At 42.0% G+C, this 14,222-nt stretch overlaps 1 protein-coding gene across 1 annotated transcript in view; it reads left to right on the top strand.

Annotated features, from left to right (window-relative positions):
- The first annotated feature begins 7,012 nt into the window (after positions 1 to 7,012).
- The window catches only part of alk (ALK receptor tyrosine kinase), a 226,464-nt gene continuing 219,254 nt past the window's right edge, over positions 7,013 to 14,222 (top strand). Inside the window, exon 1 of the mRNA XM_053632582.1 lies at positions 7,013 to 8,247. Coding sequence (XP_053488557.1) covers positions 8,037 to 8,247 — 211 coding nt within the window. The 5' untranslated portion in view covers positions 7,013 to 8,036. The remainder of the gene's footprint in view (positions 8,248 to 14,222) is intronic.

Below are 14,222 nucleotides of genomic sequence, written 5' to 3'. Positions count from 1 at the left end.
TGAGTGAAAAATAATTCACTCAGCATGTTACGAAGAGCCAAGAAAAAAGTGTGTGCACACACATACTTACACACACACACACACACACACACACAGAGAAGGCACACATTCATAAGCCACCTGGGGTTTCAACCCACAATCCTCTGATAAGCAACAAAATCCCACTTGCCCTTTTAGAACCCCACTGAGTATGAGAGAAGTGTGCGGTTAGATTGTAACACACTGAATATGCAAATCAATTCAAATAAACCAGTCCGAGGCAAACCACAAGAAGAACTTGTTCGATCGGAGCAGTTTGAATACATGAAATATTACAATTTATTCCATGTCAACTGTGGTAATTATGCATGAGCAGCAATGTTCAAAAACGAATGTGTAATGAAGCAATATATAGTTGTGTATATAACACAAATAACCCTAAATAACAAATCTTTACAACTGTGGTGAGCAGAAAAGCATTTCAGAATGCACAATACATTGATAAAATAACAAAAGACCACATCAGGTTCCACTCCTTTCAGCCAAAAACAGGAAAGAGGCTGCAGTGGGCACAGGTCATTTTCTAATCTTCAAATGTCCAGTTTTGGCAAACCTGTGCTCACTGTAGCCTCAGATTATTATTAGAGACTTTAAGCAATGGAATGGCAATGGCATTCTGATGTTGTATTGCGTATGTGCGACTTTAACTGCCACTTCGTGACGTTCTATTGTAACGGTCTCCTACGGGAGAATAGCTGGTTTGCCGTAGTCGTTACAACATGACAGATTAGGCAAGAAAATGTTATGTTTTATGGTATATGACATTGTAATTGCATCAGTATATGATTGTACCATTAGTCTTTTATTTAATCTGTGTTGATATGTTTTAAGATTAAGCTAATTTTAAGTCTCTGACATGAAATTCATTTCAGCATTCGTCTTCCTCCATGTAATCAAGATTAAAAGGCATGTACTGTAGTTCTTACATGGTAAAAATCTAGGTTTTTAGACTTTTTGGCATCATACTAGAGAAACATTCTTCTTATAACAATAGATTATTATTTAATGCCAAAAGCAATCATTCTCTTGCTTTTTTAAATGACATTTTCTGTATTTCAATAAATGACTGAATGCTACGTTGCGCCGTCTTGTTTCCGGTTGCTTAGTGAGTTTTACGTTCTCGGCTACGACAGCTTATAACAGCTTGTAACAGCTTGCTTCCGGTCGCCGTAGCCGTTCTATTCGCAGCTGTTGCTGAAAGTCCCTATTCTTGTTTGACAGGAGTGGAACTTCATAATAAGCTTTCATGACTGCTGAAAAAAATGTTATCCTCTCATCAAACAATCTATGCATACAGGAAAATACAGAAAAAAAAAATCTCATTTGTCAACTGAATGGAAACAAATAATTTTTAAACCACATCTGTGCAATAATATCTTGGTAGTGCTTGAATAACAATGCATCAACTGAGATGAGAATTTCTAAACTACTTAATTCATATGCCTAGCAAACTGGGTCATTCTTACAACACAGGGATGATTAAGTCTCTCTGTGGAATACTTCCTGTATGCTTTGTGTAGAAGGTATATACTGTAGTAGATTCATGAAGTAGCATATAAATAGTAAATAATGGCCCTTGAAAATGATTAAACTTTTTTAAAATGGTTATTCACTCAAAAAAGAAGGGAAAAAAACTCAACAAATATAATCCATCCGTGTGTTCTGTGTACTCATTAGTTAACCCTGTGCAGTCTATGATGACGCACGTGTCATTAAAACTGCTCGGACAGTTTTCTTTTGCACTTCATGTCTATTCATTAAATGCACCCAAATAGCCCTGACTTGTCTCTCGTGATTTGGGACAGTACATTTAGCTTTTTTCTTATCTGTCTGACTGGTGTTTAAAAAAAACAACAGTTTGAAACATTTGCATACCCAAGACCTTGATGAACAAAATTTAGTGACATAAAGGCTACAGCTAAAGTAGATAACTAGTGTTCCCTTTCAAAAGGAACTCAACATTGTGTGAGCTTCACACTGTGGGAAGTGCCCTCGTGTGTGACTGGTATCTGAAGTCTGTGTGACATCACGCCTATTTATAGTCAGGTGACATGACAGTTTTGCACGTCACATGACTATAAAACGGCATCTGTGAACCACGTCATAAGCCTTATTATCTTCAGTGAAAGACTGCATGCCGGCTATTTGTGTGAACGCTTGAAAAAAGACTCCATTTCCTCTCTATTTTTTAAAAAAAAAATGTATATCTTTACATTTCTGTCCCTTTAAAAAAAAGTTCAGAAAGCGTGTTAGACCTTGCTCCCATTTCTTTACGGGGAGGACAGACACACTTTCTGAATTAAGTGTCTCGGGTGGAGCATGTCACAACAGGCCTTGGGTGGCTGATTGCACGCGTTGTGAACGCTTTACAATCAGGCATCTCTGCTTGTGCCTCGCTCTTTTCTTGGCCAAAGGGAGTTGGTTTTCAGAGCCTCGCGGATCTGGACCAGCCACTGCCAAGGCATCCAGCCGGCTCAGGTCCTGGGGAGCTCATATGGATCTGGAAAAGGAGCTGGAGATGAGCGCGGCTCTATGTCTTCTGGGTCTGGCTCTCTACCGGATTTTGGAACTCGCGTCGTGCCTCCTCCTTCCGGTATGGAAGGTCAACCCACCCTCTCTGATTCTGAGGAGCCAGAGGGGGGAGCAAGTGCACTAAAAACGGAGAGCAGCTCACAAGCATATAAAGAGCTGCTTGAAGTGATTACTAGGGATGTAGAGAAACTTAATCTAGACTGGCCCAGGGAAGATGAAGTGGCTCATAGCAGGCTGGACGAGCACTATCTCCCCACTTGATATAAATCTCCCTCCCACCACAGAAAACCCCTTTTTCCCAGAAGTGCATGATGAATTATCGCGCTTCTGAGGAAAACCATACACTAGCCATGTTTATAACCCTGCAATGTTGGATTATATGGCCATTGTGGGGAATTAACAGCACGGGTATTTGACTATGCCAAAGGTGGAGGAGGTGCTTGCGAGCTGCCACTGTCCAACGATGGCAGGAAATTTATGGGGGCCGACTTTGCCATCCAAGCCATGTAAGGCCACCAAGGCATTGGTTGGAAAAGCCTATGTGGCAGCGGGTCTTGGTTGTGGGTGACTGCATACAATGGCAGCACTAGAGTGAGGGAGTCACAGAAGGCAAATGTGGTGGCCCTCTGCCCCCTGCGGAGAGCCAGGGGGACCAGATGGCCACAGTCACAGCCTGCTAGTAGGCCTGATCTGAGAATGATTATAAATACCAAGCGGACAAAGAAGGAGCGGTCCTGATGGGCCACAGAGGGAAGTATCAGGGGACGTGAGGTTGTTAGGGCAGCCTCCAGTAAGCCTCCAGTATTACTGTAGGGCCTGCCCTAGCCAATGTCATCCCAAGCTTTCAGTCTTCTCTAGTCAGTGAGCTGTCACAGGGCAACGGAAATCTGATGCTTTCCCTCCAACAGAATGTGGCAGAGTTAACATCACTAAAAGACCATCTAAAAGCGTAGAAACTACTGCCAAATGTGTCTCCATGGGTTCTCTCCACCATAGAAAAGGGTTACCACATCCAGTTCAGAGCTCGTCCACCCAAGTTCAGAGGTGTGCTCACCAAAATAGTCAGCACAGAGTAGAGTCTGACGTTAGCACAGGAAGTAAGATCCCTAGCCCAAGGGGCCATAGAACATGTATCCCATTTCCTGAGGGAGGGAGGTTTTACATCCGTTATATCCTGGTCCACAAAAAAGATGGGAGCATACGGCCAATTTTAGATGTGTGCCATCTGAACCGTACTCTTCAGACATACAGGTTCAAGATTTTGACTTTCAAACTTATCGTTCCACAGATTCAGTTTGAAGACTGGTTTGTGACGATAGCTCTAAAAGACATTTTCCACATAGAAATATTGCCCAGTTACATGAAGTTCCTGAGGTTCCTCTTTGGATGCAATGTGTACCAATATCAGGTTCTTCCCTATGGTCTAGCTTTATCCTCTTGCACCTTCAGGAAGTGCATTGATGCTGTTCTGGCTCCCTTGCGACTCCTGTGCATCCATGTACTAAAGTACCTGGATGACTGGTTAATTCTAGCATGATCCAGGCTACAACATCAAGATGTTGTTCCTGCCCACATGAGGAGCTTGGTGCTCAGATTGAACCCCAAGAAAAGCATTGTCCAATGCAGAGGACAACTTTTCTGGGGGTTATATGGGATTCTCCTATGATGAGGAAGTTTCTATCCCCAACATGTGTAGGGTCAATTTTATCAACATTGAGCAAGATAAAGCTGGGTCTGGGCATCCCCTCCATTCTCTATGAGAGACTTGTTGCTTATAGCAGTAACAGCCAATGTCATACCATTGGGCCTATTGCACATGAGAGCGTTTCAGTGGTGGCTGAAAAGTCGTGGGGTTCATCCGAGGACGAAACACCGGAGAGTAATCAGTGTCACGCAGCAATGCCTACATGCTCTGAAAATTTGGAGGTGTTCCCGGTTTCTAGCCTTGGGTCACACTCTCAGGGCGTCTCCTTATTGCAAGACAGTAATGACAGTTGCTTCCCTCATGGGCTGGGGTATGATCTTAGATGGCTGTCCAGCTCGCAGTCTCCGGAGCGGCCCTCATCTGCTAGTAGCACCTTATTGGCCAGTTTGAATATGGTTCTCAGAGATAATATCCCTGTTAGATGGCAGTCCCTGGGAGATTCCCATTCACAGGGATCTAATGTCTTAAGCCAGATGGTTGATTTATCACCCTCGGCCGGAAATATGGAAACTGTGGGTCTGGCCCCTGAGAGGCACCAGCTCATAGATTCTGGTCTCTCAACTGAGGTTGTAGAGACCATGTTGAATGACAGAGCACCATCCACAAGAAAATTGTATGCATTGAAGTGGCAACTTTTTGTCTCGTGGTGTGAGGAACATCAGTTAGACCCAGTAAGCTGAGCAATAGCTACAGTCCTGGAGTTCTTACAGGGATGTTTCTCAGCAGGGTGGGCTCCTTCTACAATCAGGGTCTATGTCGTCGCCATTTTGGCCATCCACGCCCTGATTGATGGAGCCTCTGTGAGGCAACATCCTCTAACATTGAAGTATATGTCTGGTGTCAGGCGGCTGAGGCCCATCTGCAGATCACACATACACCAAAACAGTATCTCACAAAAGTGAGTACACCCCTCACATTTTTGTAAATATTTGATTATATCTTTTCATGTGACAACACTGAAGAAATGACACTTTGCTTCAATATAAAGTAGTGAGTGTACATCTTGTGTAACAGTGTAAATTTGCTGTCCCCTCAAAATAACTCAACACACAGCCATTAATGTCTAAACCGCTGGCAACAAAAGTGAGTACACCCCTAAGTGAAAATGTCCAAATTGGGCCCAATTAGCCATTTTCCCTCCCCGGTGTCATGTGACTTGTTAGTGTTACAAGGTCTCAGGTGTGAATGGGGAGCAGGTGTGTTAAATTTGGTGTCATCGCTCTCACACTCCCTCATACTGGTCACTGGAAGTTCAACATGGGACCTCATGGCAAAGAACTCTCTGAGGATCTGAAAAACAGAATTGTTGCTCTACATAAACATGGCCTAGGCTATAAGAAGATTGCCAAGACCCTGACACTGAGCTGCAGCACGGTGGCCAAGACCATACATCGGTTTAACAGGACAGGTTCCACTCAAAACAGGCCTCGCCATGGTCGAAAAAAAAAGTTGAGTGCACGTGATAGACGTATGAGTGCTGCCAGCATTGCTGCAGAGGTTGAAGGGGTAGGGGGTCAGCCTGTCAGTGCTCAGACCATACGCCGCACACTGCATCAAATTGGTCTACATGGCTGTCGTCCCAGAAGGAAGCCTCTTCTAAAGATGATGCACAAGACAGCCGCAAACAGTTTGCTGAAGACAAGCAGACTAAGGACATGGATTACTGGAACCATGTGCTGTGGTCTGATGAGACCAAGATAAACTTATTTGGTTCAGATGGTGTCAAGCATGTGTGGCGGCAACCAGGTGAGGAGTACAAAGAAAGTGTGTCTTGCCTACAGTCAAGCATGGTGGTGGGAGTGTCATGGTCTGGGGCTGCATGAGTGCTGCCGGCACTGGGTAGCTACAGTTCATTGAGGGAACCATGAATGCCAACATGTACTTTGTGACATGTGACATACTGAAGCAGAGCATGATCCCAGCATGTATTCCAGCATGATAACGACCCCAAACACACCTCCAAGACCACCACTGCCTTGCTAAAGAAGCTGAGGGTGAAGGTGATGGACTGGCCAAGCATGTCTCCAGACCTAAACCCTATTGAGCATCTGTGGGGCATCCTCAAACGGAAGGTGGAGGAGCACAAGGTCTCTAACATCCACCAGCTCCGTGATGTCATCATGGAGGAGTGGAAGAGGACTCCAGTGGCAACCTGTGAAGCTCTGGTGAACTCCATGCCCAAGAGGGTTAAGGCAGTGCTGGAAAATAATGGTGGCCACTCAAAATATTGACACTTTGGGCCCAATCTGGACATTTTCACTTAGGGGTGTACTCACTTTTGTTGCCAGCGGTTTAGACATTAATGGCTGTGTGTTGAGTCATTTTGAGGGGACAGCAAATTTACACTGTTACACAAGCTGTACACTCACTACTTTACATTGTAGCAAAGTGTCATTTCTTCAGTGTTGTCACATTAAAAGGTATAATCAAATATTCACAAAAATGTGAGGGGGTGTACTCACTTTTGTGAGATACTGTACCTATAGTATATCCTAGTTATCAAAGTGACTCATAAGAGGGTGGACATTTGTGTTGGATCTTAAGTGGATGAAGGGGTGGGGGGGGGGATGTATATGAGTACTGCATACACTAAATTCCCAGTGTGTTAAGTATCCCAATGTAGTAATTTAAAAAATGACAAACTCAGCCCTGGTGTTCAATTGCACAATATATTTAATAGAGAGTGAAAAAACACCTTAAATAAGATATCTGTGCTGGCTTGCTGGTCTGGTTAATTCTGGAGCAATGCCCTTTTGTCCTTTGCAATTAGTCGCCTCAACAAAAGAACAGCAGAGCGATTTACTGAGTCCCCAAAGAGGACTGTTTGTTATTACATTTTTGTGCTGAAGTGGATTCAGGCTATAATATGAAATAGAGATGAAATATTTAACAGCTCTGACATTGTCTACTAGTGTTAAATAATGCATTTCAGCTAATTTTGTGGTTTTACCTCTCATCTCTCATTCACAACAATGTCTCTGTGTTACGTTATTCAATGTATTTCTGTTTGCTCTATGTGCCATTTGTGTGTCTATGTCGGTGGTGGGATGGGTTTCTTTTGTCTCCTCCCCCTTCTCTAGGCCCTGCCTACTGCATGCATCACGTTTCAGCTTGCTAGTGGATGATCACGTCTTGTCCACGCCTGTTCCAGCCTTGTGCGCTAGGATTGGTTGGCTGCATGTTCCGGAAGCGTACTTAAGCCTCGTCAGTCTCCATCCCAGGGCAGATCATTGCCATTGTGTTGTGCATAGTGAGAAGTGCTTTTCACCAGTGTATGACTATTTCGCCTGTGTATGACCCTATGCCTGTTCTGACTTTGTTTATGCTCTGCCCCCTTACGATTCGTGTGATACACTTGTATATATGTATATATTACTTTGTTAATTAACACACTAATAGTCACCTCTGTAAATAGTGCAGGGTTAAGAGTAATTTGTAGGAAGCCGGCGCCTTTTATGTTGATTCTTTTTTTTTCTCCTGGTTTTGGGTTAGCTAGGGAGTGAGGGAAGACGGTGTATTTTTGTTTTCTTTTCTTGTAGTTTAGTTAGTGTTTTTTGGTAAAGTTAGAGGGAAATTTTGTTTATTATTTTGGCTTGGCCGGCTTCTGAAGAGTGAACCACTATATATATGTAAAAGGTGCTCTGTCTGGAGAATAAAACAAAGCAAACGCAATCTTGGTCTCGCCAACCCTTTTCTTTTTTTATTTTATTGTATGTTGTGGCCTGACCTAGACCGGGCTGTAACACTGTGACTTGTTGCCATGGTAAATGTTTCTCATTTGTTGTCAAGTAATGCATTTTTTTTTGTTCTGTCAGGTTTGGGGTGTTCGTCAAAGGGAAAATCATGCCATGGAAGGTCTGAAAGCTACCATCCAGAGTTTGCATGGAGTCTAACATCTGCCGAGGATGTCTGGGCTGAGGATCAAGGGTTTATGGACATGGCAAGAGGAAGTTCTCAGGGCTGGGAGGAAGGTAAGAGAGAGAAAAAAATCTATTAGAATGCTAATGTGCCTTAACTGTTCTACATCATGAGATTTAATCCCAGGGATTGAGCAGTGAATAATTGGTTGAGGAGGAATGTGGTTCACTTGTTGACTTAGTAGTAGAGATTGGAGTAGTTCACTTTCTAGGAATAATTTCATTTCCCCTCACAAGGCATGGAAGACATTATCAAACCCTAGATAAAGGTTTAATTAGGTGCAGTAGAACAGCTGCATAATGGAGGCTGTGTGTGCAGTGTACTGTATGCATCAGAGATAAGTATGTTAACAAAGGCTCATTAGATAGTCAGGTTGGAGAGAAGGTTTGGGGATTACATGCTCTTCAGGCACCACTCATGCACTTCAAAAGAAAATAGAGCAATGCCTCTCACTCTCTAAATTCACTCACCTCTCACTGTTTCTCCCAGAGTGCTCTTTTGGTGCCCTTGCACACCGAGTAATGTAGTGTTTCACTACTCTATTGATCAAAATGATAAACATCAAATATAAACTGCAGGGGAAAAGAATCAAAGGAAAAATTAGAAGGATTCGTTTGGCCATAGGTTCACTACAGAGAGGGATTAAATACATCAATACATAAACAGAGAGATGGATGGATGGAGAGACAGACAGACAGAGAGATAAATAGATAGACAAACAGATAGATAGACAGCAGGATGGACATATGGACAGAAAGACAAATATACAGACAAGCAGATAGATGAGTGGATGGATGGATGGATGGATGGGCAGACAGACAGATTTTTTCTTCAGGCACACCAGTCTAATAAATGATGAGGTCCATGTGAGGTAACCAGCCAGAACTAGGTTAATCATGCCTAGATGACTGAAACACGTTCTTTCATAAGAACAGAAACATTTTTTAAGCTTAGAGTTTTAAACAGCCCAGCCTGGAATATCTCAGATGTGTGCAGCAGTATTATAGAAGCACCCTTGAGCAAAGGAAATTAAAATGTATATTCATATTCTCCACCCTGTTGTGCGAGTTGTTGTTCAGTGAGCTCGCAGTGAATGACTCCTTCCAGGGCCTCCACATACATCTTAAGGCCCATTTACGCACCAAGGGAAAAGAGACGATGGGAAACTTGATGAATGTTAAGCATAGAAATGCCAGGGCTATTTACTTTTTCTTTATGCTGCTGTTTCTGCTGTCTTCAGGAACGTGTTTTGGGGCTTCGATGTAAGAGAGAAGGTCTGGTGAAGGTGCACGTGGTCCAGTAGCCATAGTGGGGTTAGAGGGGAGTTATTCCGAGCTTTATGTGGCATGTTTTCTATTCTATTTGCCACCAGCCACCACAGTGTTGCATAATTCATTGTGTATAATTAAAAAATAACAATAATAACAATGTTATAAGTTACAGGAGATTCACATGCCCTGGTTTTATCGTGGGTTCTCCAGTTTTTTCTCCCAGAATCTGACCAGCAGTGTTAAGTAACTAACCAACTTTTCATCTGTTAGATAACTAATCTTAACCCTCAACTCCTCCCTGTGGCATAAATATACGGAATATTCTCAGGCAATAAGAATAAAAGGACTTAACTAACTTAGCTCACTTTGTTAGTAAAACAGACTTCATTAGCTTCACTGTATTTGTTAACTAAACTAGCTAGTTAGCTTACAAGTACAGTTAGCCTGTTCATTTTTCAGCTTTTTGTTAGCAAAACAGTTTTTGTTAGCCCCATTAAACTATGTTAGCATCACTGTCTTATTCAGAGTCGCACAAGCTTGTTTCTAAAATTGGCACTTTCTCAGAAAAGCACATCCTTGCAGTTGATCATAATTTCAACAAAAATCATTACATTATCTGATTAGCTAAAGTGCTACCAATTAACACTTTATGCAAAAACAGGTAATGATCCAGTCAGTTTACAGAGTTACAATGCTGCTGATTGTATTAGCTGTCCTTTATGAGGATGGCTATGTAGTTGCTTGAATTTATACCATTCAATCAGGATTTATTTATTTAGTTAATATATTTCATTTTCCTCCAGGCATTTAACAGGTGGGAGCCAGATGTTGTAACAAGGTTCATGGAACAGGGAAAATGAACTAGGGATCATGAACAGTAGCATATGCAATACCTACACAAGAAAAAAACAAAACAAAAAAACAACAACATGTACACAGTGAGTGAGAATACATAACCACAAGACACAGGGGAAATACACTAGATGATGAAACCAGTGATTAGGGAAAATGGCAAACGAGAACCAGAGCAGAACTGTTTGCTAGGCAAATATCTTGTTTTATAAACAAAGCCATTTTTTTTCTTATACTCAGATATTCAGAATTATCTAAAAAACAACAACAACAACAACAACAACAAGCAAGCTAAAGAATATAGGCAAGTTGACATGTTTAGTGTGTGACTGTCTGAAACCACGTTCATGCTAAGCATCTGATCTGGGGAAACTGGCACACATACTCACATGCACCCATATTATGGTTTTCTCTCACCCTACAGGTGCCCAGTTTGTGCCAATTAGCTACATTCTCATGCTTAGTGCTGTTAATTGCAGCTCTATAGAGTCCTGACTGGCTCACTGCAATGGCGTGAGTGGGAATCAGAACTGATAAATGGATGGAACAGATGCAGGGGTCGATTATGGGGAATTAATTTCAGAATATCTCAGGGTTCTGGAGAGTATTTATTCTGCAAGACGACTGAACAGGTGGAAGGGAGGGACATTGGCTCATTTCATTGCCAAATCCGAGGTCGAGGAAATCTGCATAGACAATTGCAGAGTGAATAACAGTGCCTTGAAGCCAGATAAGAGTGCACAATGTAGATGAAACAAAGAACTGATAATACTGTCCATTGGCTCTGTCCCACACTGGTGCTTAAACCTGAGAAAAATGAATACAACTCTTACTTTCTTTCTTTCTTTTTTTCCAGTATACAGTGGCATGGGGCTAATTTGCACCCACTCATATGTGGATTAGACTGTGAATGATTACACATTGATTTTTGATCATGCATGTCAAGCCCAGAAGGCAGCAGATGGCTGATAAAAAGCATGGGAAGGTGAAGCATGAGAAAGTTGAGCATCCTCTGTCCACTGGCTTCATTTATTTGCTGGCTTGATCTGCCTTGAGCTTTTCATGATTCCAGCCATGTCCAGCTCTGCTCTAGCCTATGAGGGTTTTGTTTGCCTGTCCATGTGCATGTGGCCACATGCAGTGGTTTTTAAATGGGCCCACGGCGTGAGCACACCCTACCCAGAGAAATTTGACAGAGACATTTTTGTAATAGTCATGACTGTGTTCCTGGTTTGGTGGGCATAATTCAGACTTTGGGAATGTGGGTTAAAATTCACCAGGAATGAATTATTCATATATAGTTAATCTTTTATTATTCTCCAGGCTTTTGTTTTCTTGCTTCTCAAAATAAATAAACATTTTCCATGTGGGAATTACATGTGCATAGGGTAAAAAAAAAACAAAAAACCATGCATTTACATTCAAACTTATTAAAGACTTGAGTGAAACACCTTGGAACACCCTTCCACGCAGATTCATTCAATCATTCATTTAGAGATATTATCTCTCCAGGGGTGTCCTGGCTCTGCCCCAGGCACTCCCAAACCTCTATATTTAATCAGTAGACCACTGTGAACATTATTCAGAAGGCCTCATTCTTCAAATTGATGGCTTCCCTCACCACTAATGTGGTGGAACAGCATATCCTCGGGTTACAGGGGCACAGGTTCTTGCAGCTGTCTTTGCGATTGAGGACATGAAGATGACCCATCTGTAACCTCACTTGGTACAAAGAAGTCCTTTCAGAGGTGGGAGTTAAATTCCTCTGAAACCTCTGCTAGACACTCCCAAGCAACCTGAAAGACACTCTTGGTGGCCTATGTGGCCTATCTGACCCTCTGCTCAGATGTGTCCATCAAGGGTGGTCCTCTTGGGAGCATTAAGCATTACGTTTCCCCAAAGTACACAAGCTTTATTCAGTACGACAAGGTATCAATCCACAAAGGGTACAAACCTTTCTAGCAAATATTTTTGTTGATCTTATTGGAAATCAACATGGCTTGTGCAAACATATGTACATATTTCCAAATTACCTTGTATAATAAGTCTCAGGAGTAAATTCTCCACTTTATATACTGGAGTGGCAGTTCTGAAGTTCTGACTGGCAGCACCTCAAGTCTCTAAATAAAGTTTAAAGAAAAATACTTTTTGTTTTGTTTGTTCTCTTACACTCTCATGTGAGGAATTATAACAGACTAAAGACTTACAGACAATAGTGAAGTATCTGGCTCCCTCTGCTGAACCCAGGCCACCTCTGGGCCTAACCTATCACCTCCTTAGCAAACCGACATATATCACAAATTATATGTCAAAGATGGAGAGTTAAATTATTTAAGATTATCCTGTTATATGTGTAGTTGACATTAACCTTCAAAATTTTGAGGACACTATGAATGGATTGACTGTTTGATTGAATGACTGATTTTTTTTATGTGTAATGTTTGATTTTCAACAGCCCTAAACACACCTTAAACCAAGACACATTTGGAGAGAAGGAAGACGGTAATGTCTAATAGAATGGTCTGCCCAGTCATGCAACCTTAAACCATTTAAGATGCTCTGAGAGGAGTCAGATCAGTTTTAAAACCCCATTTTCTCCCAAATTTAGTCACCTGCCAGTTCCCACCCACCAGCCAGCTTTCAACTATTATACAATAGCTACTAACTGGGGAGGGGGAAGCTGACCACATACTTCCTCCAACACACGTGAACCCTGCCAACTATGTCTTTTTTAAACTCCTGACCATGTTGTGTCACATAACACACTTAAGCTTTATCTGCTCTCTTCTGCATACATGAGCTCACAGATGCTCACATTTGGCTAGTCACTGTGATTAAAATGGAGGAGAGAGTGTGCCATTTGTCCTACCCAGAGAGTATGGCAAATTTTGCTCCCATGGCTCCTGGCCATGGATGGCTATGGCATTGTCAGGATTCATATTCACTATCTCCCATCAGGACTGCGATTGATTTTCTGTTACACCACTCAGAACCCTCATCAGTCTTTTATTCTGACTGATCACCTTCATTCTATGATGAAACACTTCTATCCTGATGGTAGTTGTTTCTTCCAGGATGATGTCAGCTCCAACCACAGGGCACGAAGGGTCAAGATATGCCCTTAAGACCTAATGCCAAGATATGCCCAATTAACTGGTCGTTCCATTATAAACATCACTGCCTCCTTTCTCTTCAAATATATCTCACATATCTTTAAGATGTTTGTGGGGTTGTTGAAAATCAACCATTATTTGAGTATTTTTTAAAAAAGAGAGAGAATGTGTCTTAAAAATTTAATTAGCAGTATAATACAGTGCAGCTGAATTGTGAGGACATCTGTTGGAGACCTAAACACATTGGCTGGCTCTGGCAATCAATGACTGCCATTGAAGGGATGTTGTGACTAATCATTTTAAATTTGTTGACATTTTAGACTAAAGGGCAGCTTTTTGACATTGCTGGAGGCAATGCTTTGACAGCTGGTTCTGATATATTTATGAGCGGTCTCATAAGTACAAGCTTATCTTTCTTGCTGGTCATGCTGTGCTTGGCATATAATGTCAGCATTTACAAAAAAGGGATCTTGGGCAAAAAAGTTTGTTTGAATCAGTGCATTTTCAGAATGTCCAATTGGCACCTTTCCAAACCATAGACATTTGAACAAAACTACATTTTCAGGATGATTTGTGTATATCTTCTACCCTATAGCTTCTCTATTGCACTGGAGGCCTATATTCAGTTTCCTCCTTTCTTTCTGTGAGATTCAGTAGGCAGGAAGTGATGCATTTTAAATGGCACGGAGACAAGGTACACACGGTTTCTTCTGACTGTCGTTATCCATGCAAATATTCACTCTGTCCAATCTGGCGGGGAACACCATTACTAGGAGTTTCATATTGTGCTAT

Source organism: Ictalurus furcatus, chromosome 9, assembly GCF_023375685.1.
Source record: "Ictalurus furcatus strain D&B chromosome 9, Billie_1.0, whole genome shotgun sequence".
Taxonomy (NCBI): Eukaryota; Metazoa; Chordata; class Actinopteri; order Siluriformes; family Ictaluridae; genus Ictalurus; species Ictalurus furcatus.
This window is presented reverse-complemented; position numbering and strand designations above follow the sequence as displayed.